Genomic DNA, 27,723 nt, shown 5'->3' with positions numbered 1-27,723 from the left:
GCTTTGAGAGATATACAAACCCCAATTCAATTCAATTCATAACTTGTCATTATTTTACCAATTTTGACACAGATTGGTTTGTTAGAAAAATTAGACATGCAGTAGGTAACATGCCTAGGTAACTTTATAATTGGACCTTTAAAGACATTAATTGTAAGGCAAGACCAAATGTTTTATAAGAGAACTCACACAAAAAAAATACTTTGACCTTATGTGACTGTAAATACTTTCTTTCACATTGTTGAACAGCAGGCAATTACTTGAAAAACAAAAAAAGGTAACAAGCTGTGAAAACAAATCTTCAAATATTCACATTTGTCCTTATTTGACGCATATTCTTCATTTAAGGTGAAAATTAGGCTAATCATTGTGAAATGTTCTTATGGGCACACACAACGTACTCAATCCCGTGGGACCTGCAAAGTACATCAGTGAGAGTGTTATAAGTGTGACAAGATAGACAGAAGATTGGAGCGGAATTAAAATGAGTTTCCGAAGTTCACACAGTTTATCACGTATAATAAACGGTGAGAACGTGTGAGGTGTCAGTCATTCAAACCTAATTGCAAAAATGCATAAATAAATGCAAGGTTGTGTTTTTCTGAACCCTTCTTGATCTCTTTCATACAAACAATGCACATGATGAAGATAGAAGACCCAAGATGGTCTATTAAACATGTGCTTTTCTATTCTGAACCGTGAGGACAGCATCATCATTATTATAGTCTGTGTGTGCACCAAGGCTTGACAAGATTTAACGAGTGGGTGGATTCATGCATGCGAATTTTTTTGGGAACACCGCCATTACTCTATGTTCTTACACTCTACCTTTAATAGAAAGTGAAAAGTTTCTATCATACTTCACCAAATGCATTATAGATCTCATTCTTTGAGGTTTGCGGTGTCTGTGCCTATGTGCTGACAATGATCGTGGGGAAAGAAATGGAGGAGAAAGCATGAAGGTCATGACGTGATGAGATAGTAGAAAGGAGACCATACGAGGAAAATCAAATTCAGGCTATGAAAAATGACATGTAGGTGTCTATCATTTTAATGATTTTTGAATGTTTTAAGTACCGTATTTTCCGCACTATAAGGCGCACCGGATTATAAGGCACACCTTCAATGAATGGCCCATTTTAAAACTTTGTCCATATATAAGGCGCACCGGATTGTAAGGTGCACCTTCAATGAATGGCCCATTTTAAAACTTTGTCCATATATAATATATGTACATTTGGCCCGCGGGCCGGACTTTGGGCACGCCTGCTGTAGTGGCTCAATATTGGTCCATATATAAGGCGCACCTGATTATAAGGCGCACTGTCGGCCTTTGAGAAAATTGGAGGTTTTTAGGTGCGCTTTATAGTGCGGAAAATACAGTAAGCTTATATTTAACATTTGATCGTTGCATGAAGCATGCTGAAATCAAGTTCATAGGCAGCTATTATTGTATGTACATGCCCATATTCAAAATGAAAAAGTAAAAAATACTAAAACAAAGCTTCTACTGACTGGAACATGAGCTTTATTCACTTGTAATGATCTGCACATATTTCCCATCTGCAGTGACAGCTGCAGCAATATTTACGAAGAGACTGGAACTGTGATGTGTCTGCCCTCGGTTTTGTACATTTGACAGACCAGCTGCACTGATTGTACCAATCTTGATGTAACATTTTGAAAATCAGCAACGTAACGCACTTTGTTGTTAACACGAGCTACGAGCATAAATGTTTCCATTAGTGGCAGGTTGTACTTCAAAGCCGAAACAAAGTTGAAGGAATATCTCACCAAAGTACATGTAAGGGTGTTTAACATAAAGTACTACTGACAAATGGGAAAAATAATCAAGGAAAAATAAAAACATAAAGCACTACCCTCGTTGGTAGTGCTTTAAGCATATCAAAGTTGAAAGTGAAATTGTGTCGACTGAACCGATAACAGTTTGTATAACACTGAAAGCCCATTTTTACAGGGGGTGTCATACATTAATTCAACTTGTGGGGGAGAAGTTGAAATGTGTATTACGCAACCAAACCAAGTTTTTGTCCCAAGGAGCAATGCAAATTTAGCTCAATAAAACAGAATACTCACCATTTGCCAAAGTTTTGTTCTTACGCAATGCCTTCCAATGAGGTTTTGTTTTTGACAGTTTCATGGATTATAAAAAAGATGTGGGTCAGCACCAAATTTACTACTGTTGACAAGGCCATCCTCACTGGTCCCTGTTTGCTCTCCCAATTGTAGTTTTGTGGCCCCCAAATTAAACTAAACTACTGTGTTTTCCGCACTATAAGGCGCACCTAAAAACCTCAAATTTTCTCAAAAGCTGAAAGCTTTATAATCCGGTGCGCCTTATATATGGACCAATATTGAGCCACGACAGCAGGTGTGTCCAAAGTTCGGCCCGCGGGCCAAATGTATATATCTTATATATGGACAAAGTTTTAAAATGGAAAATTCATTGGTGCGCCTTATAATCCGGCGCGCCTTATATATGGACATAGTTTTAAAATGGGACATTCATTGAAGGTGCGCTTTATAATCCGGTGCGCCTTATAGTGCGGAAAATACGGTAAACTAAACCTGTCCCGTCATTCGCCAAGGAGTTTTTGGCATTATGATCGCAATTTGTTGCTGCCAGTGTCTCGTGACCATCTCAACCCTCCCATTTACAATTTATCACGTGCAGTGCTCTGGTAAAGTAACTATTCTTTATCACACTTTCTGCTTCTCTCTTCTGTCTGTCCAATCCATCTGTCCAGACTTGTGTGTCTAAAAGGCTTTGGGTGGTGCTGTTGTGCCCAGGGAAGTACACAGATTTGGATAATCACTGTCTGGAGATATGTTCAAGATAAGAGCTATAGTCACGCTCTCCTGGTATGGTTGCCAACAGTGTATGTTTGTGTATCTGTGTGTGAATGTGTGGGTGTGAGATAACCCCATAGCCTCTTGTCCAGGCCAGCTGTGGGTTGCAGCTGATAAGTGACACAAGTACATTTCATGCCTCCAAATAGTAGACACCTTGAAAACTCGATTTTCTGTTTTGCTTACAAATGACGAAAACATTGGAAAAAAATGACGGAATAAGCACTCAGTTTAATCAAGTACCAACGGACATCCCAGTTCGTCACTGACGGACGGACTCCTGTATTGCTGACGACTGATGAAAAAACACATAGCGTGTCTCTTGCATGTTTGTTGGCGGGGGTGAATAAACAGGCTAAAAAATACCCACAATAAGTTAAATATATGAAGTAGAGGTGGATTTTGTTTCTCCATTTATCATTGTTTTTTTTTTTCATTTAATATATAAGCCTGCCTCTATAAGTACTAGTCAATGTTGCCCTAAAAAGTGCCTTAGTTACTTATTCCTTGCTTTACAAATACCTTAATTACTTTACTGATTACTTGATTTTAAAAGTAACTAAAATAGATTACAAATTACTGACAACCCTGCTATACATAAATATGACACTACTGTTTTTTTTCTATTTTTTTCTATTTTTTTTAAATAATGACAAGCAAAACATTTATTTTAATTAATAGTTTTTTTAATATATTTAAATGGATATAAACTAATTGCAACAAGTTGAGGGCTACGACTCGCCCCACATCATCAAACACACACATTAACTCAAAAGTCATGATGATTGTGCTAGATTGCGTCGAAACTAAATACAGTGCAAGTATAAAATAACGACTAGAAAATAGGAGATGATGTGCAACAAAAGTTGCAAGCCTCAGTGATATGTATATAGTGATATTCCACCATTGTAGTCACAATCACTCATTCATAATGAACTTATATTAGGCACCACTAACAAGCCTCACAAATATGTTGAATCACACAGCGCAAAGACTTGTCACTGCCTAATTAATAATATTACCTGACACACCAATTGGACACACAGGAAGAATCGAGTCATTACTGTTTGTCGTGTTATGTAGGACAGCTCCTGTATAGCAAGCGGGTGGAGAGAGAAACACCATAACAGAATTAAAATAGTAGCTCAAAGCAGGTTCTCTGTCTGGTAGTAAGCAAAAAAACTTAAATCTATATACTTATTTTAAGGCCAGGATACCAACATCATTAGTAGGGGACGTGCGTATATAGTATGCATTGTTTTCACATTCTTCAAGAATATAAATTGATTGCTGAGAATGAAATACATTTGCTGCTTTATATTATTGAAATGGAAAAAAAATGAATACAGTTAGTTTGTTAGTGTGTTTTAGGGTTATATTAGTTTTGGATTTTTCAATAATAGTTTTTATTTTGTTGTGACTTTTTTTAGTTTATTTCATTTTTAGAGCAAGTTTGTTACCTTTTATTTTTTTGAAAATGCTTTGTTTTAGTGTCCTTTTTATTTGTTTTATTGATTTATTTATTATTTTATTTATTAAATATTTTGAGTATTTGTCAAGTGCAATCACTGAGATTCATTCATCAATATCTTGTTTCTGTGTGGGGTCTGCCGAGAGGACTTCATGGACATTGCAGAAAGTAACATAAAAAACAAACTTCATGAATGGTATGATAAGTATGCACTCCAGATTCACATACATTACAATATAGTTTACTGTATCGTAATAGTAGCAACCAAAACCAGTCAGCCTATGAGCATAGAATTGTACTCAAAGTGTTTGTAGGTTACACTTACTTGCACATATTGATACTTTCGTTCTCTTAATGTGGTAGAGTTGCGCTCAAAGGGTTCCACTTTTTCAAGCTGAGTCTGTTACGTTGGAGGACGGTCGATAGTTGACAGAGACACGCTGTTGATTCCATCAAAGCTGACAGTCTTCAAGAACTCTGCTGGACTTCACCCAGTCGGATGGCATTATTCTGAAGGACCAAACCACCAATCAATGCTTCTTGTTGTGGGGATAAAATAGCTTTCCCTTTATTCTCATTGGGCCGTCTTTCAGTTCTACAAAGGGGAAAATGCACTTAGAAGTGTGTACAGGCAGTAGAAATGGTATTGTAATGAAGATCACATTACTTACAGTACAGTATTCTCTGTTAGAGTAAATATTGTACAACAAGAAACGACCTGTTTTATTCTCGGAACGTACTGATAATGGTGGCCACAGAATCTGCTCGGATTAAGATGGACTCTGTCGTGGTTTCCTCATGGTCATGCGATGAACTCGGACGTGGTGTAGAAAAACATTTTTGGTTTAAAAAATTGGTTCAGGTCTTTGAGAATTTGGCTTTAGTGTTTTTGCAATTGTGAAAAACTGTAATTGAGAAAAAATTAACATGAAGGATATTTTTGCTGTACTTAAAGTAGCTTTAGTTTTATAAACCTAAAATTTACTTTCAATTTTTTTTATTTGTTAGTTTTGTTTTTATTTCATTTTCTTAATTAAATTGTTTTTTCAATTGCAGTTTTAGATTTTTCATTGTTGTTTATTTACTCCGCTAACCTTGGTATGTTGACATACTCTTATCTGTCAATAAAAATCAGTGGGCTGAATTTAATTATTGTTTCTGCTATTGTCGTGTACCTCAAGCCTTCATGAAAGATGTTCTTTTTTTCAAAATATTTGGAACCGAATCTTAATACTTTGTCTATCCTTATCTTACTCTGTTTGGTAAACTGCATATCCGACCCTAAAATTTGAACATTAGCACGGTAAAAATAATTTGAAACATTTTGCTTCCAAACCCAATTTACAATTTGCAAGTATGGTGGTCAACTCGTCAAATGCATGACGTCATATTTGTCCTCAAGCTCTACTCGGAAACACACAACAATAAGCAGCTGCGCTTACAATATCGCCAAGATGGACGATCAATATTATTGACCATTAAAGAGGGTTCGCTTGGGATATTGAAAAAATGTCAGAGACTTTATTGCAAAAAGTAAGATAAGTATTTTTAAGTGAGTCCTGGGTTACAGGACTAATCGATGGTCATTTTCCTACCTTGCTGCACTCATTTAATTTCATCTCTGTCTTGCACTATTAATGTATTTGTTAAATACTTAATTTCTCTCTGTGCTTCAGTACCCTTCTTTCATGCATGTTATCCATGCATCCTAAATAGAATAGATGCTCTAAAATTGTGATTACTATCTTGTACATCTGCACTAATTTGCAGCAGCAGGGCCCACATGAGGTTGTGTATAATTGTGCACCTTCTGTTGAGGGACTCCGAGGTAAAGAATTTTATGATTCTCCAAAGCTGTCATAATAAATAAAAATCAGGTCTCCTCGGAAGTTGCGTAAGACCACTTAATTGTATGCCCGATAAACAAAACCGTGACGAATGGCAGGTTTTGTTGGGCGAATATATTTGCACATTTGAAAACAGCTTTGTTTTTTTTATTGATGTTTTTTGTTTTGTTTTTCACCAGAGCAACGATATGAACATAAGTTCAAAACAAATTTAATACATTAGTGGTACATACACCCAAGTCATTAAATGACTTTTTATATGAAACTATTAAATCTGAGAAACGCATCACACCCTTGGCAAAAATGAACAGTGACACACTGCAAAACCATTTCTCCAAATTTGTAGAAAGGTGTCAGGAGAGCAGAGCTGTTGGAAGATAACTGCAGTAAAAGTAGATTCCTTGGGGAGCAGTGTTTTCTCATTGCTTTGATTATGCCTACACAGTTTGAGATTTTTATGTTAAACCCTATAGCATGTCAACAGCCCTCACAAGCCTCTGCTGCTGAGCCTCAGTAATGAGAAGTGATTTCAGCACACTGTGGATTAAAGCTGTTCTCCCCATTGCTGCAGTAATTTTTTTTCACAGTTAGACGATGCATAGTACAATAATTGAATGTTTTCGTTGTCTGCCTGGCTCTTTATTTTGCTTCTCTTCATAGTTGTACATAATTTGCCTGATACCACCTGTTGTGAGTTATGAGATACTTTCCAATCGCGAGAGGTAGATCATGTATGGATTTTAATAATATATCGCATTTGTAGTTTTCTCTCTGAAGTCTGCCCAAGATACCTCAGCAGATAGCTCAAAATCATTGTACATTCATGGCTAATGACGTCCACAAATTGCAATTATTTGGCACCAAAATGTACTGTATGTGGACATCTTTACTGATGTCCGCTTCAACCTCTGAAAATGTCATGATTAGCGTCTTCAGGGTTCAATTTTGAGATAATGACAAAATAAGCAGTCTACGTAAAGTTTCCCTTATGTTTCTCTTTCGTAAGTCTCCAAGGTATGAACACAATTTATTTCAAGAGGCGTGATAATGGCTTTTTCCTCATAGAAGCTCCCATTTAATGTCAGTAAGACCCCACATGTTGCGTCAATCGAAATTATAATTTGTAGAAATGAGCAAATGGTCACTGTTTTCAGACATTAAGTGATAACAGAATGTGACAATGCAAGCCAGGAAACAATATTACAATGCTTGTCTCTTTCCTTCTATGACATAGTCAGTCTGATAGTATGCGGAAAAGCAGTTCCCGTCCCTAAATAAAATGTTCCTACTGTCGCCACAAAGAAACCCATTACATTTTTGTAGGGCTGAGGTCTGCTGGCTGGATGATTGGTCGACAAGCCCTTGTCCGACCAAATTCATATTGGTTGAGCAATCGCTAATGTCAGTTTTGCAGGAAGAAAATGACTTCGGATTAAACCTTTATTATGGGTATGAGAGTGGCATAAATAAAATCAATCATAAAATTAAAATATAAAGAATGTTAGTTGAACATAAGCTAAATAGTTAATAATTATTTCAGTTTCTATTATTTTTAGTGATTAAAGAGGGTTTACAGATTATCTTGATCGTATGATTATGTTGGTATGTAACCTGTAATAAATTACATACCAACATAATCATACGATCAAGATAATCTGTAAACCCTAACACTGTAGTCTTATTATGACCAATACTCTAGAATGGATCGTGCCCAGTTTCTGCTTTTCATCCTCCATTTCCTCAGTTTGTTTGGGTGAGGCAAATGGTTTAGCACTCCACAATGAAGGTCAATGCCGTGTCCGATAAAAGTTACTCTCTTCTAAAACTTTTTCTCCCCTGCGGTCTCTGTGTAATCTCAGTGTGAGGAAAATGCCAGCTGCCAGTCTCATTCACAGAGATATGGACCGAGCCCTAAACGCACCTGCTTACCCACGGCAGAATAACAGTGAGCGAGAAATATATGTAGATTATAAAATGGAGGCAAGCTTTCAGATGATAATATTTGAGCACCGGGCTGGCAGGTCCCAGAGAAACTAGAACCAGGTGTTGTTATTTTTTTGACATGCACGCGTGTGTGTGTGTGTGTGTGTGTGTGTGCATGTGTGTGGGTGCCAGAAAATGTGCTGTCAAGTCCTCAGTGTAACTCCCACTTGGCAGGACAAAACAAATGGCATTTTCTATAGATTTTTGGCAGACAAGTCCCACTACAACCATCTTATATCGTATTACCAACAGCCTGAGATGCGCAACTTGATCTTTATCTGTTGAAAAAAAAAAATCCCCTGGCGTAAACGACCTTTTACAGTCCTTATCTTTCAGTGTCATTTTTTTCCCCCTGTGTGTGTGAGTGCATGTGTGTGTGTGTGTGTGTGTGTGTGTGTGTGTGTGTGTGTGTGTGTGTGTGTGTGTGTGTGTGTGTGTGTGTGTGTGTGTGTGTGTGTGTGTGTGTGTGTGTGTGTGTGTGTGTGTGTGTGTGTGTGTGTGTGTGTGTGTGTGTGTGTGTGTGTGTGTGTGTGTGTGTGTGTGTGTGTGTGTGTGTGTGTGTGTGTGTGTGTGTGTGTGTGTGTGTGTGTGTGTGTGTGTGTGTGTGTGTGTGTGTGTGTGTGTGTGTGTGTGTGTGTGTGTGTGTGTGTGTGTGTGTGTGTGTGTGTGTGTGTGTGTGTGTGTGTGTGTGTGTGGTGTGTGTGTGTGTGTGTGTGTGTGTGTGTGTGTGTGTGTGTGTGTGTGTGTGTGTGTGTGTGTGTGTGTGTGTGTGTGTGTGTGTGTGTGTGTGTGTGTGTGTGTGTGTGTGTGTGTGTGTGTGTGTGTGTGTGTGTGTGTGTGTGTGTGTGTGTGTGTGTGTGTGTGTGTGTGTGTGTGTGTGTTTTCCTCAAAAAATTCAGCAAATATCCTCAAAGCCTGAAGGGGAGCAATTTTTGGAGGATTCACTATGGTAAGCATGTCCAAGGTGATAGCACTCAAGTGGTACTAAGATTGGGAGGACTGCAACTGTTTTTTAATCAAAAATCGAGCAAAGACCTTCAGGCTATGTTGAAGTAATCGGCCTGCAAAAATATAATCAGCATAAATATGTTGTCAGTCAAAGTTTACTCTCGAGGAAGGAAACATTCTCCTCGATTTTTTTCTGTAAGGAACTAAAGAGTTGTATATTGCTCTGTGAAGCATTATTAAAGTAAAACAAATCCTATAAACGAATGTGCATATTTCCCATGTCTCAATATTGCATTTATTTTGCGGAAATCCTCGTGTAAGAGCAGCGGTTATTTGTAAATTAACATGCTGTGGATAATGCCACGGGGAAAACATTCTGCATATTTAGCAGAAAGTCATATTCCTCCTATATTGAAAAAAGTGCACATGAAATGTATATGAGGGACATAAAACAGAATGTACAATTTTATTTCTTGTATTAAATGCCGGGGCATAAATTTTGGAGCACAAAGAGAAGGTCATCAGTTAAAGAAGGCTTTTTTGCTGCCGTTGACTTTTCAGGGCAGTAGCATAACTTTACCGATAATGGTCCTTCTGACCTAGAGATGCTTTTTGACAACCACAAGCACTCTCCTTTATTTTGGTTTGTTTGATTTTTTTATTAGGGGTTCACAAAATGTACTGTTTGTTTTATATGATGTTTTTTGGTGGTCACAGTTGACATTTTGGGCTTGGGTGTTGAAGCTTATAATGTCCCTCTCACTTGCCATACTGAATGTGCGTGGCCCCCAGAGGCAGCATAAAATAGAAACACTTTCAATTTGCAACAACCTATTCACTCGACTATTTTGATTTGAATCTACAAATACATAGTGTACTGCAAGAAGCCAGCTTTTTCAGCCAATAGGATCGTCTTGAATTCACATGTGACTTGTGTATCAAAGGGGCATTTTGTTGCTGAGGTGAGTCCCCACCTACTGCTCCTTGCCAGTTTTCTGCAAAGCGAGCCTTGGTTCATTTTAATAGGGAAGAAATTGCGTCACAATCACTCGGAGCTTGTGAACCAAGATTCCATTCTACAAAGTCAACTATATTGTCAATTTGACATCACTAATTGTCTTTCAATGAGAATCGTTATTAGAAATGTTTTACATGTGTACTCAAAATGGTATATGGTAGCAAATATACCTCTTTCGTTTATTGATTTGTTTCACGTAGACAAGTGAACGGCCATTACTGTTGTGGCTAGGTGGGTGGGGAATTATCTTTAATTTAGTGTTGGGTGTGCTGTGGTTGACTCATCCTTTATGGCGGGACTATAAATGTGAATATTTATGTATTCCATTATGACTGTGCTGTAAATAGGCCTCGAGAGAATTCTCTAACGAATGTCTTGTTTCTTTCTACATGATTCAATTGAATCATTTAACAGTCCCACAAGGGAAGTCATAGTGTGTGTACGGGGAGTGGGGGAATCTGACAGTGGTCTGCAAATGAACAAGCCTCTCTCTTGCAAACACTTCCATCTATTTTTAGAACACTTTTCATCAGTAGGGTTGTGGGTGAGCAGGAACCTATCCCAGCTGACTTTGGTCAAAGGAGTACACCCTGGACAAGTTCCCAGTCACTCACACATATTCACGATTCATGCTCCTATGGGAAGTAATATTTAATTAATGTGTGTTGTGTAATGTGGGACAAAGCCATTGAGGAAAATGCACTTTTTTAACATTAGAGCTTGGTTGATACTAGTGGCAGCTAATGGGAACTGCATCTCTGGGGGTTGCTGAAGCAGTGGTCAGCAGCCTTCTTCAGCAAACAAAGCATGTCTTCAGAGCCCACCATGCTTCAAATACTGCTTTAAACATAAAGCGCCTATCAAGGCTTACTGAGCTTGTCAGATATTGCGAGATATCTCAGTGATAATATCTGCATGCTTGGCAGGTGGATTGGATTCAGCAGGATGAGGCTGAGTCAAGGGTTTTATTTTGAAAGGCTGAATGTGAAAGTTAGTAAAGTATACCAGAAAGCAAGGTTATGGGGTGTAATTACTACTCAAAAGTATCAAAATATGTGCACTCTTTTAACTTGTTTCCTTATTTTTTCATGTTAATCATGAATATTGGACCACCCACCCCCCATGTCACATGTCAAAACAGATCTTAAAATCCATGTCTCAAGAGCAGGTCTAATCGGCTTTATTGGCACTCTGCTGGGGGCTAATTACAGTGGCCTGGCGTTATGAGCAAACAGCTCCAGGGTGGTTATTTTGGTGCAAATATTCATAACTTTTAATTGGTTTGAGAAATTAAGGCCTGTTTGTTACTCAGCTCTGCTTAATCCATCTACAAAAGTTGCAAACTTACATGGAAACATTTTTTAGGTTACCTCACTCATAGCCAAAGTTTAAAAATAGTTAAAAGTGGGAAATGTATATACAAAATATGTAGTGGCTAACAAAAATATTCCTAGATATCCCAGAGTAAAACACACACTGATTTTACCACTGTGGCAACATAAGATGACTAACCCCTAGCTTCAGCCATGAGCCCCCAATTGTTCGTCAGTGATATGAAAGTCCATGATGTAAACCTCAGACAGAATGCATCACATGTACCACTGTGCCTGTGCAAAGTACTAAACTGATGCAAGAACAGCTTTTAACGATCACATCATATCTTAAACTCAAACGGAGACAGGGTAATTTCTTGGCCAGGGGTTTTTAAAATTTGAGTCACTTCTCAGGAGGCCACTGTGCAGGGTGCAAATCATTACTATTCTGCGAATGAGGCAACAAAAAATGATCTTGGCAAAAAATGATCATATTTGTGGTTTGGAGGGTTTTACTTTTCCCACGCTGTTACAGCACCCTTTTCCCCCTTTTATTATTCTAAGAATTGTCCTCAAAACCAATGTCAACCATCCATTGATTTTCTACAGCGCTTATCCTCACCAGGCAATTGGGCATGAGCTGACACCAGGCAACAATCAGGGCACACCCTGAACTGGTCAGCAGCCAATCACATGGCACAACCAGACAAATCATTCACACCTATTTAGACTCTCAAAATTAATTCATAAAAAAATAATTTAAATCTGGTGTGGAATCTAACCATTGAAAATTTGTTTTCCTTAATTCAGCAAGGGGGCTTCTGGTTTACCTTCTGCTTTACTGCATCTATTTTTGTTTGTATTTTATTTTTGTTGCACATCACATGGAAAAGCAGGCCACTCGCATGTAGGCATGCAAGGAGAGATCAGAGTGAGCGAGATGGGATGTGTTGCATGCTTGGGCTGAGCGTCAGTACACTGTTGTGAAAATAAAGTAATTCTGGCAGCACCATCTATACACACACACACACACGTCAATGCAAAATACTTATTTCTAAATTGTTTTCACTTTTACAGAAACAAGTACAGTAATTCTTTAACTGCCTTTGTCAATTTTACTCAAACACGCATAAAGCTCTTTATTTTTTTTTCTTAAATCATGCTGAGGAATACTCCAGCATGCCCGCGACACTCATGAGGATAAAGTGGTTCAGAAAATGGTTTTATGTGGATTGTATGCAGTGATGTCATTTGTATCCAGATTTGTCATATTCTTATGACAGGAGAAATGTAGCCAGACAGGACAAATATTTTGAGTACTTTTCTTTATTTTTTCATATTAACTTTATTTTATCTTTTTATTATCTGATGTCTCTGGCATGCCTTTGTCAAAATACCACAAGAATCAATAATTACAGCATCTCACCTCTGACCGTATAGACTACCGGGCAAATGATGAAAATGGAATTTGTTACAATGACGACTCGAGGTGAAGGTAGTTTGAAGCAAGCAGATTTTTTTTGCGCAAGTGAAACCCAGAGTGTAGGGTCACTGAATATGATGACTAAATTGAACTTAGTGTAGCGAATGAGCGTATTTGGACCTGTCGTTAAACACAAATATCACTCAATCCCAAATCTTTAGCGTGACCTGGCATTGAACATGAATAGTCGACTGCTCATGTTTAACGAGACTTCTTTGCAAATTCTTCTGGATATCCAACCAATCTTTTCGTTTGTACCACTCCGCTTGAGTGGTAGTATCAAACCGTTTAGACCCAACGTTGTTTTTTATTCATTACCTCCTGCTTTGATCGAAAATCCAATTGATAAAATTGTTTAAGTTTCAAAATGTAATCCGCCATTAGTCAGGCCAGGCAAGCGGGAAAATACAACAAATGATCGAATTGCCGACCTTGACCCGATAACTTACAGCAACTTTTTGGCTGAGCATTTAGCCTTGAGGCCTGCAGCTAATGAATCATTCCCCTTACAGTGAGGCTGGAGAACTGCAAGCCTCGGACATCACCCCTTTCTCTGCTGTTTGACATTGCACAGGTTAATACAGTTCTTGAGATTTTTTTCATACAAACCCATGTATGTATTTAGTTCATATGCCAAAAGTCGTACAAATAAAAAAACACTGTATATATACTTTTTTTAAATTATATATTTAATTTTCCTTTCAATGATGTCAGGTGAGGCTCAGCCTCACCTGCCTCCACTTACATTACTGGTCCTAACCAAATGCCCAAGCCACCTCATCTGGCTCCTCTCGTGCATAGGACTTTGAGTTCCTGCAGGATGACCATCTCACCCTATCTGTAAAGGAAAAGCCGGACACACTCAGGCGGATATTCTTGTTAGCTGCTTGTATCCAAGGTCTCATTATTTCAGTCATAGCTCACCCACAGTTCATGACCAGGTGAGGCTAGGAAGATAGATCGAGCCGCAAATCAAGAGCTCCACCTTCTGGCTCAGCTCTTGCTTCATGACAGATACAGTCTGCATTGCTGCAGATGATGCACCGACCCACCCGTTGATCTCCTGCTCCATCTTCCCCTTCCTTGTCAAGAAGACCCTGAGATGAACTCGTCCAACTTGAACTCAATCACTTCAGGTAGACTCTCAATCCTAACCTGATTTTTATCTCAACCGCTTCACACTTGGCTACAAACCAGTGAAAGTTGGAGCTCCATCCATCTATCCATCCATCCATCCTCTTCCGCTTATCCGGGGTCAGGTTGTGGGGGCAGCAGCTTTAGGAGCGACTCCCAGACTTCCCTCTCCCCAGCCACTTTGTCCAGCTCATCCCGGGGTATCCCAAGGCGTTCCCAGGCCAGCTGAGAGACATAGTCTCTCCAGCGCGTCCTGGGTCGTCCGCGGGGTCTCCTGCCGGTGGGACATGCCCGGAACACCTCCCCAGAGAGGCGTCCAGGAGGCATCCTGGTGAACCCTCACTGGGAACGAATCCGACTTCCTGCCGGAAATGCGGACCAAAGTCTGGCATCAATGATACAGGGACCGAACCGCCCTTATCAGTTGGTTCGGCACCCCGTACTCCCGAAGTACCCTCCACAGAACTTCCCAAGGGACACAGTTGAACGCCTTCTCCAAGTCCACAAAACACATGTGGACTGGTTGAGCGAGCTCCCATGCACCCTCGAGGATCCTGCCGAGGGTATAGAGCTGGTCCACTGTTCCACGGCCAGGACGAAAACCACACTGCTCCTCCTGAATCCGAGATTCGACCTCCTGACAGACCCTCCTCTCCAGCACCCCTGAATAGACCTTATCAGGGAGGCTGAGGAGTGTGATTCCTCTGTAGTTGGAACACAAGTTGGAGCTCATGTCTTGCTAAAGTAAATATATCATCTGCAAAACGCAAAGCTGCAGGACAGAGGCCACCAAACTGGAATCCCCGAATGCCTTCGCTACGCCTAGAAATTCTGTCCATAAATGTTACGAACGGAATCTGTGACAAAGAATCATCTTGGTGCAATCCGACCTTCACAAAACTCCGATACCGGTTGAACAGGAATAACCCCATATCAGGGGGTTCGGTACTCCGTACTCCTGATGCACCTTGGAACTTGAGGGACATGGCCAATCAAATTATCATGATCATTGCCGTGAAACAATTGAAACTTTGTATGACAACTATGCCCAACCATGTCAGACTTCATATAATGATTAGAGCAAGTACAAGTGTTATTTAAAAGATGTGGGTGTTTTTGTAATAAGAACTATCTAAATAACTTTGGTATGTGGAAAAAAAAAACAATGACACCTGAAGTAGACCTATTAAAACATAAAATGTTAAACAGGATTACCGACAGTGGAGAGTTGCCCTTAAAATATTTGTCAGTCACAAAAAGAGCTGCTCGGTATATCATTTTGCAGAGTTCACAATGCATCATGCACAAGCACGCAACATACGCATATTGTTTATCTGTTTCGTACATGGGTTCCTTTTTATTGGTAGTAATTATTTTTTCATTTTCCTCCTCCACAGACATTATCCCTCCAAATCTAAGCATTTTAAATACAAATTTCTCATCTCACTGCTTTCCAATTTACTAAGCTGCTGGCTGCTTTGATTTCTGACATTCGGGCAACAGCAGGGGCTCATGATTACATTCCATAACCATATAATGTTCAACTCAGGCCAAACACAATCAAAAGGTTAGTGTGTTTTTCCTTGCTTCAGTTTGCTGAATTGAACATGCACGTGGATTTGTTCCAAAAGCTGCTGCCAATCCAGTGATGCACTAGCAGCACCTAGTGGCATAAAATCCAACTGAAGTTGCAAGAAAGAATACACCCACCTGAATATGTACTGGGTTAAAAAAAAACACAGAGAAAGGAACTTTAGAATTTTGGATCACCATCTTAGACATTGATCATGCACAATGATACTTGGTCATTTATTTTCTGAAAAAAACTGCATCTGGTCTGAAGACCAATGGAAACAGCAACATGACTGCATAAGACAAGAAAGAAGTCTTTTGCTGGCAAAGAAGAAAAGGCTTTTATCCTTTTCAAAAGTGGATGGTTGCATGTCTACTGATCTCTTTCCACTCTCTTTTTTCTCTCTCCCCTATCCAACGCAATGTGAAAGCATTGTGCAAGTAGGAGATATGACTCAAGTCTGTGCGATAGATGAACTGGTGTTCTCTCTTATTGGAGTGTGTGGGAAGAAGAAATCAATGGAGAGCTATTATGTGAATCAGAAAAGCTCTTAGCACCATCAGAGATGTGCCATCCACCAGATACAGGAATGTCTAGAAAAGCCCCAAATTCCATGACACATAATATTGGACACTCACGCACGTACACTCACACAAACGCACACAGAAAACAATGCCCCATGGTTGGTGTCCTGCAGTTTAGAGAAGATTAGTTGCCAGACGTTATCATAAATTACTTTCCTCACTTTGCTTCTGTGGTAGAAAATATATCAAATTATTAACCGCAATGACTAGATGCTTAATCTTAACCATTACGCCAACAGAAATGGAGGACCATTGCTTTATCAGCTACAGAGCTGCTTATCTGCTGCCTGAAGCATATACCCTGCATTCCTTTGAGAGGAACTCAGCAGACCAAAATAAAAGGCTTATTTTATCACTTTTGGTTAGTTTCCTGTTTGAGTTCATGCGTTTCATCAAATAGAATTCTATGTCTCGGTGTCAGCATAGATAGATAGAGTCAATCTGTTCCAATACAGAAAAAATATATATATATAATATATATATACTATATATATAAAGCGGATTTTATACGGATTCTGCCATCAACAAGAGTGACTGATCCCCCAGAGTCACGAATGGTCATGCAAAATCTGTTACTGAGTGCTTCTGAGACGCTGCATTGTTACAGATCCGGTGATTTTAAATTATGATGAAGCAGTGATGGCTAGTTTATTGATTGGATTATAGGGGACTGTTGGACCTTGGCGAAGGTATGCGCTTGACTGAGTGCCATTCTAGTTTGAAGAAGCGATCCATTTTCTGCTGCCACTGCAGCTTTTATGTTGGGTGTCAGTAGACTTTAACAAAAGTGCCTGTTGGTCAGATATCTTTATAAACCTCTGCTCCAGCATAAGGCAAATGAATGAATTTGGCTGTTCAGACATAAAGGCTGTGTGTACAAAGAAAAATAAAATTGCTGACTTAAAGATTATTAAAAGTGAGTTTTCCACCCACATGCCAAATACCACCACCATGACAAAGATGAAACTAATGCCTACTGGATTTAATGCTTGCATCATAGCTTTAAAAAAAATAAAAACTAGTCTGATAGCAGTTAGCATATAGATGATTCACTTACTCTATACACTGTCTCTACAATGGCGCCAAAGCAAAAATAATCCTGAAGAACTTGAAATTTAAACCGCCAAAGTTGACCACAATCTGTTTTGTCATTGTGGTTTACTTCCAACTTGCTCTATTGTTTTTAATTACCCATAGGACCCAATTATAAATGAATTTGGGCATTTCTAATTGGCGTACAAGTGTACGCATCGTTAACAACAATACATATCTGTCGGCAAGCATTTCTTTGTTGACACTCGACAAACCCAGTGAGGAACGTTTAGAGGGAGGGAGAATAGAACTTGCATGCATGCAGCTAACTTAGAGACTTTCCACGTTCTTCTTTTATTATTGTTGGCATTTGGTGATCCTCATGAGAGATATTCACCAGGGACATGTACCTTTAAGAGAGTGGACTGGAGTTTTTCCAGGTTCAGAGGGATGGCTGACTTCTTGTTGTCAAAACAGTCTTCTTCGTTTTGGACAAGTTATGCCTTAGTTTCCTCATCTGGTGATTGACTGCAACTACGGTGAACTTACAAAGCAAAATTCTGACTAAAGTCTAAATTTTACGTGAAAGGTGGTTTCATTGTACTGTCGCGCATTTGACTGCCAACATGGTCCAGCAAATTTGCATATTGTATTGAATGTGTGCAATGTGTGAAAAGTTTAGTATTTAGATGGAGAGCATAAGGCACGCTTTTTATTTCACGAGACATGGCACACGGCACCATGCAAATGTTGTTAGTTAGTTAGTTAGTTAGTTAGTTAGTTAGTTAGTTAGTTAGTTAGTTAGTTACTTAGTTAGTTAGTTAGTTGGCGGGTTGGTTGGTTAACTTATTTTTGCTTGCTTGCTTGCTTGCTTGCTTGCTTGGTTAACTTATTTTTGGTTGGTTGGGTGGTCGGTCGGTCGGTTTGTTGGTTAAAACTTATTTTTGCTTAGCCAAAAAGCTCTGGCCTTTTTTACCTCACTTCTGTTTGTCTCTGGAGTCCTTTTATATGTTGTGGACTATTCATGAGTCAGAGTGCACTAACACATGCAATATCATGCCAATGCAAATCAACACATTACATGCGAGCTGGATTCTTGATGCCACTCACCCTCAATCAGACCTCATTTACCTACACAGCCATCAGACTGGTGAGAATGTATCAGTCAAGTGGTCCCAGTGGCCTCATTGCAAGGTCCATTTTCTGCATGTTTATCTGGTCAAGGACGGGCTCATTCAGGATGCACGCACACTGAGACATTGCATGACACGCACACACTGATGCAAACAAATGTGGCTTTGGCATGAATTTCTATTTTATATTGTTGGAACTCTTGTGTGGGAAACATCAAAAGGTATTTTTTGCATGATTATTTGGCTCCAGTAATAAAGGTGCTCTAACCACTGTATGAAGTCTGCACAGTTTGAAAATGTCACATTAATGCCCCCCAGTGGTTATAGGAAAAAAAGCTCCATTTGATGCTGGTTGAAATGGATTCACTTAAATAAGCTTTTCAAACGCTCATAATGTGGTCGTTTTTAGTTCAGTGAGTTTCGAGAAATCCTAGGAAAAATTATTTTTCTTTAAAGGTAAAGTGTTGTGCAAAAACATTAAATGCACGAGATAAGGAAAGCTCTCATTCTTATAAAGTTGTTTCATTGGCTCTAAAACTGAAGTTGTATCAATTAAACATTCTGTGTTTAAATACAACCAAGCAATTTTCCGAGCCTGTAATTAGAATAATGACAATGTATGCAAAACAGTATGTGGTCAAAGCTGTTTTACTTCTGCCTCCAGAAATTCCACTCCCGAGACAAAGTGATATCAGAAATAATATTGGGAATAAGAAATCAAATTTTCCGGAATAAAAGCAAACACCGTTTTGCATTGTACATTATGACATCTAGATTATTACATTTATTAAAAAGTGAAAGATATGAAAATATACATAAATATGTAAATATATAAATAATATATGATTTGGGAGTTTTTCTTGAAGAAAGCGTTTTGGTTGACCTTAATGTCAATTACATCATTCACACCCAATGCTACATTGCCTGGGGCTTAAGTTAGATGTGTTGAAAATACAAAATTCCAATTAATGTATACTATTTCCTTGTTTAAAAGAGATGAGTCACTTTCTTCGTCCAAATTATTTCCTTGCGGGAACTGAATGGCGCTTTATTACGCCCAAATATTTACAGTACCACTTCACCATTCTTCTTGTGATGTAGATGAGCTAAAAGTCTCCAAATGGGAGCAGTGCAGTAAATGCAGAAGTGCATTCATGCTTTGGAGATTTGCCAAGCTACTATAAAAGACAGACATTTTCTGTCAGTTCAGCTTTATTCATTCCCAATGTTTCTTGCCTCATTCCAAAAATCTGGTAACCATTGACTGTATCTCTCTAGTCGATAGTTTGGGGGTTTGAGGGGCTAGTTAAAAATATTAGCAAATCAATGAAACAGCATTACTCAGTGGTGTAGCTTTAAAATGAAGGATTAGAATGGATTACCACTATTGTACCCCCCCCCCCTCCACACACACACACACGCACACACACACGCACGCACACACACACACACACAGACACACACACACAGCGGTTCAAAATGTTTTTACCAATGTCATTATAAACAAAGAAATTTTTGAAGCCTCGTGTAGCTATACTCCAGCTGATTAACTTTATTTATTGTGTCTATTTAGGTAACTCACCCTCTGAGGAATCAGAGGAGCATGACAAGGAGCCTAGGACTTTGACCTACCCTGCATATATTGCCAGTTTGCTGGACGCAGGAGCCAAGCGGATGGCAGCCGGTGTCCGGATGGATTGCACCAGCCAGGGCCAGTGCCCTCGTTCTTGCCATCTCTGCCATATGAGTCCAAGGGCGGCTCAAGGACGACAGCAGTCCGAGCCTGTGCTATTGCAAATCACCAAGGCAGCTCCCATCTATGAATTGGTGTCCAACAATGAGACATATCAGGTGCGTTGAAGATTGTTTTTAAGGTGTATATGGATCCTCACCAAAGAGGAGAATAGGCCCTAATTAATTCCTCAGTTAGGGATATTAAATATGTTTGTGCAGCTGAGAAACTAGACAGAGCACATTTGATTAAGAATCAAATATTTGTGGTAAACAAAAATGTCAAGTACACTTGTGCGAAAGGACATGTCACCAGCCAAGTGACATTTTTCCAAAATCACAGAAGACGTCTGGCAGTGATTTCAGTTTATTTATTTTCAAACATGTCCAGAGGCCTCTTTCAGTCCAGTGTGACGAAACGAGCAAATTTCTTGACACTTGTCTAGAGAATTAAACTCGCATAGTTTTGACGGTCCTGTCATTTGTGTACATTTCATGCACTGACTGGTCTTTCCCTTGCTGCTTCTCGTTCAGCTCATTCATGTGCGCCAGAGTGAAAGCTATAGCTGAAAGCTAATCTGTGTCACTCCGATCAGTCAAAGCATCAACGTCAAGTTTCTCCCTGTAAAAAAAGGGGGAACTAAAAAAAAAAAAACTACAAAATTACGACAGCTAATCGCTGCAACTTCAGGCTTAAACATTTCCACCAATTATAAGATTGATACATTGATGAGTTGTCCTTCAACTCTCAAAATCTCATTCAGAAATATGTTCCAGAAACTTCCTTCTTGAGCATCAGAGTTTACTCAACCAACATCACACCGAGCTTTGTTTTTGTGTTCCGACGACATCAATATTTTAGGTCGATACTCCAGCAAAAGTAAATGTCATGATAGTGCAACGTATGCTCCTGGGGTGTCGGCATACTGGTATTGACAAAGGTTAACTGGAGGTTGTCGGTGTTGTGCAGGAGGAAGAATAAATGCATAAAATATATTTCTAGTGAATTTAAAAAAGGGCCGTGTCACCATCATGAATCTTTCAAGAGAACCTCTGTGAAGGGATTTACAATCCATGGTTAAAGTGACGGTTGCTGTGATGTTTTAGAATGAATGAAGGTGCCTAAGTGACATTTGAATTTAAAAAGCACATTAAACAGTAAGACATGACTGTACTTTTCTCAAGACGAGCATTTGAATGGAGATTTTAAACCAGAAACGATTGAAGGAATTCTCATTAAGTTTTAATCAAAAAATATATGATAAAAATTCTAAAAATTAATTAAAAAATATATTATAAAAATTAAAAATTGAAAAAGAAATATTGGTTTGCTGCATATAGTTGTCACGATGAGGCATATTATAAAAATCTATTTCATCAAAATAAGAGCAATGCAGTCTGCAAATCCTTGAAAAATGAAAAACGTGATAATATTCAGTGTATTACTTGCATCCCATACTTAATACCCAACTATATCAATAATTAATTTGGTATAAAATTCAACTTCCCAATCATTCTTCTTTTTACACACTTGTCATTGTTTCCTTGTCTTTTCACAGGCTCTTCAAGAGGCAATGATGAGCATGCTGTGGTGTTCAGGGAGGGGTGACGTGATTGATGACTGGTGTCGGTGTGATTCCAGTGCCTTTGGCGCAGATGGACTCCCCACCTGTGCACCTCTTCCACAACCAATGTATGCAATCAAAACATAATAAACAATTTTAAACTATAAGTCAAAGTACTATTAAATGATCAGACTATTATCTTCTATTATATATTAACCTGCCATGGTACTGACACCCACTGAACTGTGAGCACAGCAAAAGTATTATAAGTGTGTAAGAGTGACAAATGAGGGTGTCAGTACCTCATGTCAATTTTTACACCTCAGTAAATTATTATTTCCTCCAGTCATATCTAACGGTCAATCATTTTTGATGTGGGACATTAAGAATGTACATAATTAGAATGAAACTCGTCAAATTGTATGCTAATCAATATGATTTTGTGGACAGAGTCACATCTTACGTCAGCCTGAACAAATCATCTACAATTTTGAAACAGTCAAATTTGACCAGAACGTGATGTAAGGGTCAAACGAATTTATGTATTTCAAGTAAGTTGAGAACTGCGGGAAGAAAAAGTAATTTTAAACTGCAGGAGCAAAGTTGGAATAATGTATCGTTCCTGTCAGCTTTCACTGAGTGTTCTTTTTTTGAGCTATTGTGTTTCACCAAGAAGTCATGCTCATGATTTTTACTCGTTTCCAGGCTGAAACTATCTTACACTTATGAGCCGAGTAGCTCATTGCTCATCATGGAATGGAACCACACAGAACCACCAATTGGTGTGCGGATCATTGATTACCTCATTAGCCAGGAGAAGGTGACTGAGAGGACTGACCACTCGAAAGTTGAGACAGGTATTTATTTATACTTAGAACAGTTCACATTCTGAGACCTACTTAGTTCAACTTTCTCCAGACTAGCTATTGCAGTTTTACAGGGAAATAAATGCAAACCTTTTGGGGTGTATTTTTTATGTTCAACAGGCCATATTTCACAGTCAATAATCAAATCTGTAAATAAAATGAGACAATATAATCATTATTTCAATATCCATACTTTTGGTAACATTTTTGTTTGGTGGTGTGATGGGATTTTTTTTTTTTTTTTTTTTAAAGGTTTAGAAATACTGCAGGGTGCTGTAGTTTTTAAGAAATCCACAAGATGGTAGTCATTAGTAACAATATTAAGGATTCATGTTTTTTTTTTTCCTTTGACCGAAACTATTTTATTGTATTTTTTTTTGTGTGACAAAGATAAAGTCAGCAATACGTACAATAATATATATATAGTATTTTTATTTTTTTTTTGTCGCCATACTATAGCACACAACGTTGTCAATTGATTCGACAGATTCATAAATCTTCAAGCATGGGTAGTTTGCTGTCAGTTGAACTTTTTGAAACCTCTTTGTGCCTCTCATTTTACGTCATTTTATCTGCACTTGCATTCAATGCATTATGCAGCGAGCTCTGCTGTAGGAGATGATTGATTACTTTTGGTGAACACACCCTGATGTGAACATAGAGGCAAAGGTGTCTGGTTGTGTGGATGCTCAAAGAGGAAAGCGAGGGGGTGAACAGACCACCAAGGAATGGGGTGATAGACAGAGCAAAAAAAAAAATCAAAGACAGGCAAGATTGAAAAGGCCTGAAAGCACACTGAGCAGTATGGTTTTGATTTCAGCTGTGTTTCATCTCGGAATATCACACTTACATAAACCAATGGACATTTCTCCTCAAGTTCTCCTTTGCTGTGTTTCATTCTTTTGTGCTTTTTATGCTCCTCTCAAGCTTCCTCTAATCTCCTGGTCTCCCTGTCCCATTGATTTGTCAAAAGTTCAAAATGATGGCATGTTTTTTATTTAGTTTTCCCTCTTTCTAACCTCTCTGTTGCTTACCATATGGTCGTTTCCTCAAAACTATATTCTCTCACTCGTTGACCTTCAAGGCTTTATTAACATGAACAGTCGGGTAAAAAAAAGGTCGACCATAAAATTATACAATATACTGTACAATTAGTCATCAGTCAAAACTGATTCCACTAAACTAAATATAAAATAAAATGACTAAAATGGGAATAACAATTAATAATAGTCTTTAGGGAAGATGCAGTGGATGAGGTACAAAAAAAAAATCATGTTTAGTGTTGACAATTTTTACAGATAAACCTATTAAATAAGTGTCAATGCTCAGCTCAACTGTCCCTTTAAGCACAGACTTTTTTTTTTAATTCCCATTTTGACACCACTAAAACTACTGGTTAAATTATGATAGAATACACACTTTTTGGGGAGCTTAAGATCAGGGGATGCTTTGAGAATAATTGTCAATTTGTTTTGTATATGTGAAGCCCTTCGAGGCTGCTTGTGATTTAGGGCTATATAAATAAACTTGACTTGACTTGACTTGACTTGACTTGACTTGACTTGACTACACTGTCTGAAAACAGGATGTTTTGAAGTTTCATCTCGAAACTGTTGGCTGTGACCAGTCATGAAGTAGTTGAAAGCTTCAGTGTTGGACAGCTGCGTGTTTTGGATTATAACTGTTTGGGTTGTGTTTCACTTGTTATGCAAAACCCGGCAAGAGCTCCCTCATCTTGTAATTTCACTTGCAATTGATGGGGGTAGCCGAAACACTTCAGACACACTTTGAAATGCTCATATCAGAGGAGTACATATGTGAGACAAACAAAAAAGGGAAAGGGAGGTATTGAAATGTGGAGAGAACAAAAGGAGAAAACACAAATGACTTCTTCACTATACATAAATCAACTGCAAAAAATAAAATATAAAACAGGCATGGCGACAACTCTTATCAATTGGTCCGGTGTAATTTTATCAAATTATAGAACATATTATTGCCCTTCTCAGTGTAAAAAAGTTTGATTTATGGTGCAGTGAAGTGGAAGGTCAACAGCTCACATATCAAACAGAATTTTCAAACAAGAGCGTCATTCCATTGCTTTATGAAATATGTCTTTTATATCAACTTGAGCTCCCACCCTCCCAGCACTTCCTTCCTTTAACAATATAGGAAAGGTAGACAACAAATTCCAGATGTTATTTAACAAAGAACCGAGCTGCTATTTCCATTTATGTTTTTGTGTATGCATGTGCGTGTACTTACGTACGTGTTGTTTTTTTCTCCTGCCCCTTTTTTTGATCAGCTCATCAAATCAACGTGTCTGCCTTAGCATTAATTTTCATTGAATTCAGTGCAAACCATGTGACAATGCGGATTTCTTCATAAGCTAAAAGGTTCGTGTCTTTTAATAGAACCTTCCTATCCAGAAAGTGCCCTGCCCACACAGTCAGGAAAGATGTGCTTCAATTTGTCTGTTGACATGAGCTAATCCACAACTTAGTCGGGAAATCCTTTTAAAATCAACAAATGACCTTGAATAAACAGCATTTATAACCAGTTTTAATTTTTCTGTTTGGAATTTTCAATCCCCCTTTCCAATTTCCCCCCTTAACTTGGCATTTGCTACTCTCTGTTTTCCATATCGAACAGTCGTATGAATGCTTCTTATGAATACAGATTCCACTGCAAAAACAGATTTATCTTCAAAGCACACCTCCTTTCCATTTAAAAGCAGGGAAAAACAGATTGACTTGAAGGGTCAACATGGGTGCACACACGTGCACACACACACACACGCACACACACACACACCGCCTGTCCAGGCCTGCACAACTGAACTGACAAAAGCAGGCACAACTTCAAAAGGTGAGAGATCCCATAACTTCCATAAATCAGTCTCTTGGCAATCCTTGATTTTCCAACCAATCAGACTTGAAGAATGCAAGGGGTAAACATCTCCAGCTGAAGGACAAGTAAAACAGCGTCTCAACTGCTTATCTGTATGTTTCTTGCCCTTTGCATTAAAAAAAACAAGGTTTTTCCACTAAATACTACCCTGAAAGAAATATTACGCTTAACTGACAATTCAGATTGTGTTCTTATAGCACATTTGTGGGGTAACTAGTTTTAGAGGCTAATTTTCATAAGCTTCAGTTTCCTTCAACCCGTTCTCATTTGCTTGCCCTCTGTATAGAACCTTTTATTCTTCACAACAGGTGGTTGTAAAGAAGAAGCCATTTTTCTTTTAAATGACTGCTTACAGTTGAAGAATAAATATTCTCAGTCATAAAATAAAATTAGTTTAGGACTCGGTTGTACGTTATTCAATATATTTTAACTTCAGTCATCACCTCTAATCGCTGTTAGAACCGTAAAACTGTTGGGCATGATAAGTGGCTCGCTGGCTGTACAAAAGAATCGGTGCGTCTATGCCTATAGCAATAAATTTGAAAAATCAGTCTAATATCGTACTTTTATGACTACATTTATCCCCCAGACCGAAGCATTAATGCCCAATCAGTTGCTATCAGAGATAAAAATCCAGTCTGTCTCTTGGAGATTTCGGCACTTTTTCTAGATAGACAAACTTTTCATTTCCCAAATGAGTCTTCCAGTGTCGTCTTTGGATAAGCTTGCTGGGCTTGCAGTGCAAAACTAAATAAAGGGTCATATTTCTCACATTGTGGGTAAAGCAGCATGTTACACCAAATGACGGAAAATATAGTTCACTATGTTTTGAACATTCTTGTTTGTCTTGCCAATAAGTTTATGTTACAATTTTATAGTACCTTCAAGGGACCCAAGGACTCGTAATTGTAACTCATCGAGCCAATTGAAATGCATCTACAGTCCGGGAGACGTGCATGTGTTTTTGTCTTTCCTATTACTGAAGAAGAAAATGTCCAACATCCCAGATTGCATTTTTCGTAATAGAAGGAATTGTCTGATTCCTGTTGACCAAAGTGCTTTACACATTTGAATAAAAGTTGAGAACATACACATTTACCATTTGGCCAAATATTTCATACATTTCCCAAATATGGAACAGCATTTATCTCAATACCAAAATGCAGGCCTACATTATGCATGTCTGGTACCGTTTGGTGCTGATCCAAATTATGACAGTTTATAGTATTATAATTTGGGATTCATAATGGTTGCTGTATTGTAGAGTAATTTGATGATGCTACAATAAAAAACAAGAACTTTTCTTTCAGGCTCATTTGTCAATCTGCGGTTTAGTCTTGTTATTCACACTGACTATGTGTACACAAAAGAAAGAGACCACACACTTGGATTTATTGTGATGAAAATCATTCAGTTTTTATTTAGATCAGAATCTCCATAAATTATAAATCTTGAACAATCGGATTTATCTACCCACTGTTTATATAGAATTAAGAGCATGATGAGAAACCAACTATAAAATGTTGTGCAAGTTTCAATAGCATTATTTCTGCAACTAGAGAAATGTTTTTGTTTCTCTGTATGATTTTTATTCCCCTGGTGTTGAGGCTTGCCTATAAATGCCATGGCAGCACATTGTGTTGTTCACCGTATTACAGGTCTTCTTTCATTGAAGCACACTGTGCTCTGCATTGTGTTCCTCTGACCACCCACATGAAGCTTTCATCTCGGTATGACAGTGCACATTGGGGTTCCTCATATTGTTTCATTGAGCTGCTCACTGTTGTTCAGCTACTTCAAACTGACAGAAATTAAGGCATATGTTGTGATTGGCAACATTTCAAATGAGCCAGAGAGAAAGTGCTTGTGGTTATTCTTATTCATTAGGGCATTGAGCCCATTGCAAGTGGACTGCTCCGTTTGTTTATTTCTCCTCTCAACACTTTGTGGCGTAAATAGTTGCATTTTCCACACAGACTCAAGTTTGTGCAGTCCTAACCAAATGTTGTTGAATGAACTGATGAAGGCTTCTCGAGAGGCGAAATGTCAGAACAGTCCAGTTGCGATCGATCAGTACCCTGAGAAAGCCAAACAAAAGTTCATGTGTCAAATTCATTTTTGTCCAATCACATTTCAACTTTGATGTGTTGCCAGATAAATGTAACATGCCCAAGGCCTTCAGAATCCAGAGTGCTGCCGTTGAACACACACGCACTCACAGATGCGCACATGGGCGCACACACACACACAAACACACACAC

At 38.5% G+C, this 27,723-nt stretch overlaps 1 protein-coding gene across 6 annotated transcripts in view; it reads left to right on the top strand.

Annotated features, from left to right (window-relative positions):
- The window catches only part of astn1 (astrotactin 1), a 140,264-nt gene that overhangs the window by 107,027 nt on the left and 5,514 nt on the right, over nucleotides 1–27,723 (top strand). For all 6 annotated transcript variants that reach the window (XM_037277147.1, XM_037277148.1, XM_037277145.1 and 3 more), the window contains 3 exons: nucleotides 19,964–20,241; nucleotides 21,681–21,814; nucleotides 22,392–22,543. In XM_037277147.1, the coding sequence (XP_037133042.1) occupies nucleotides 19,964–20,241; nucleotides 21,681–21,814; nucleotides 22,392–22,543 (564 nt within the window). The remainder of the gene's footprint in view (nucleotides 1–19,963; nucleotides 20,242–21,680; nucleotides 21,815–22,391; nucleotides 22,544–27,723) is intronic.

This window comes from Syngnathus acus, chromosome 17, assembly GCF_901709675.1.
Source record: "Syngnathus acus chromosome 17, fSynAcu1.2, whole genome shotgun sequence".
NCBI classification, from domain to species: Eukaryota; Metazoa; Chordata; class Actinopteri; order Syngnathiformes; family Syngnathidae; genus Syngnathus; species Syngnathus acus.
This window is presented reverse-complemented; position numbering and strand designations above follow the sequence as displayed.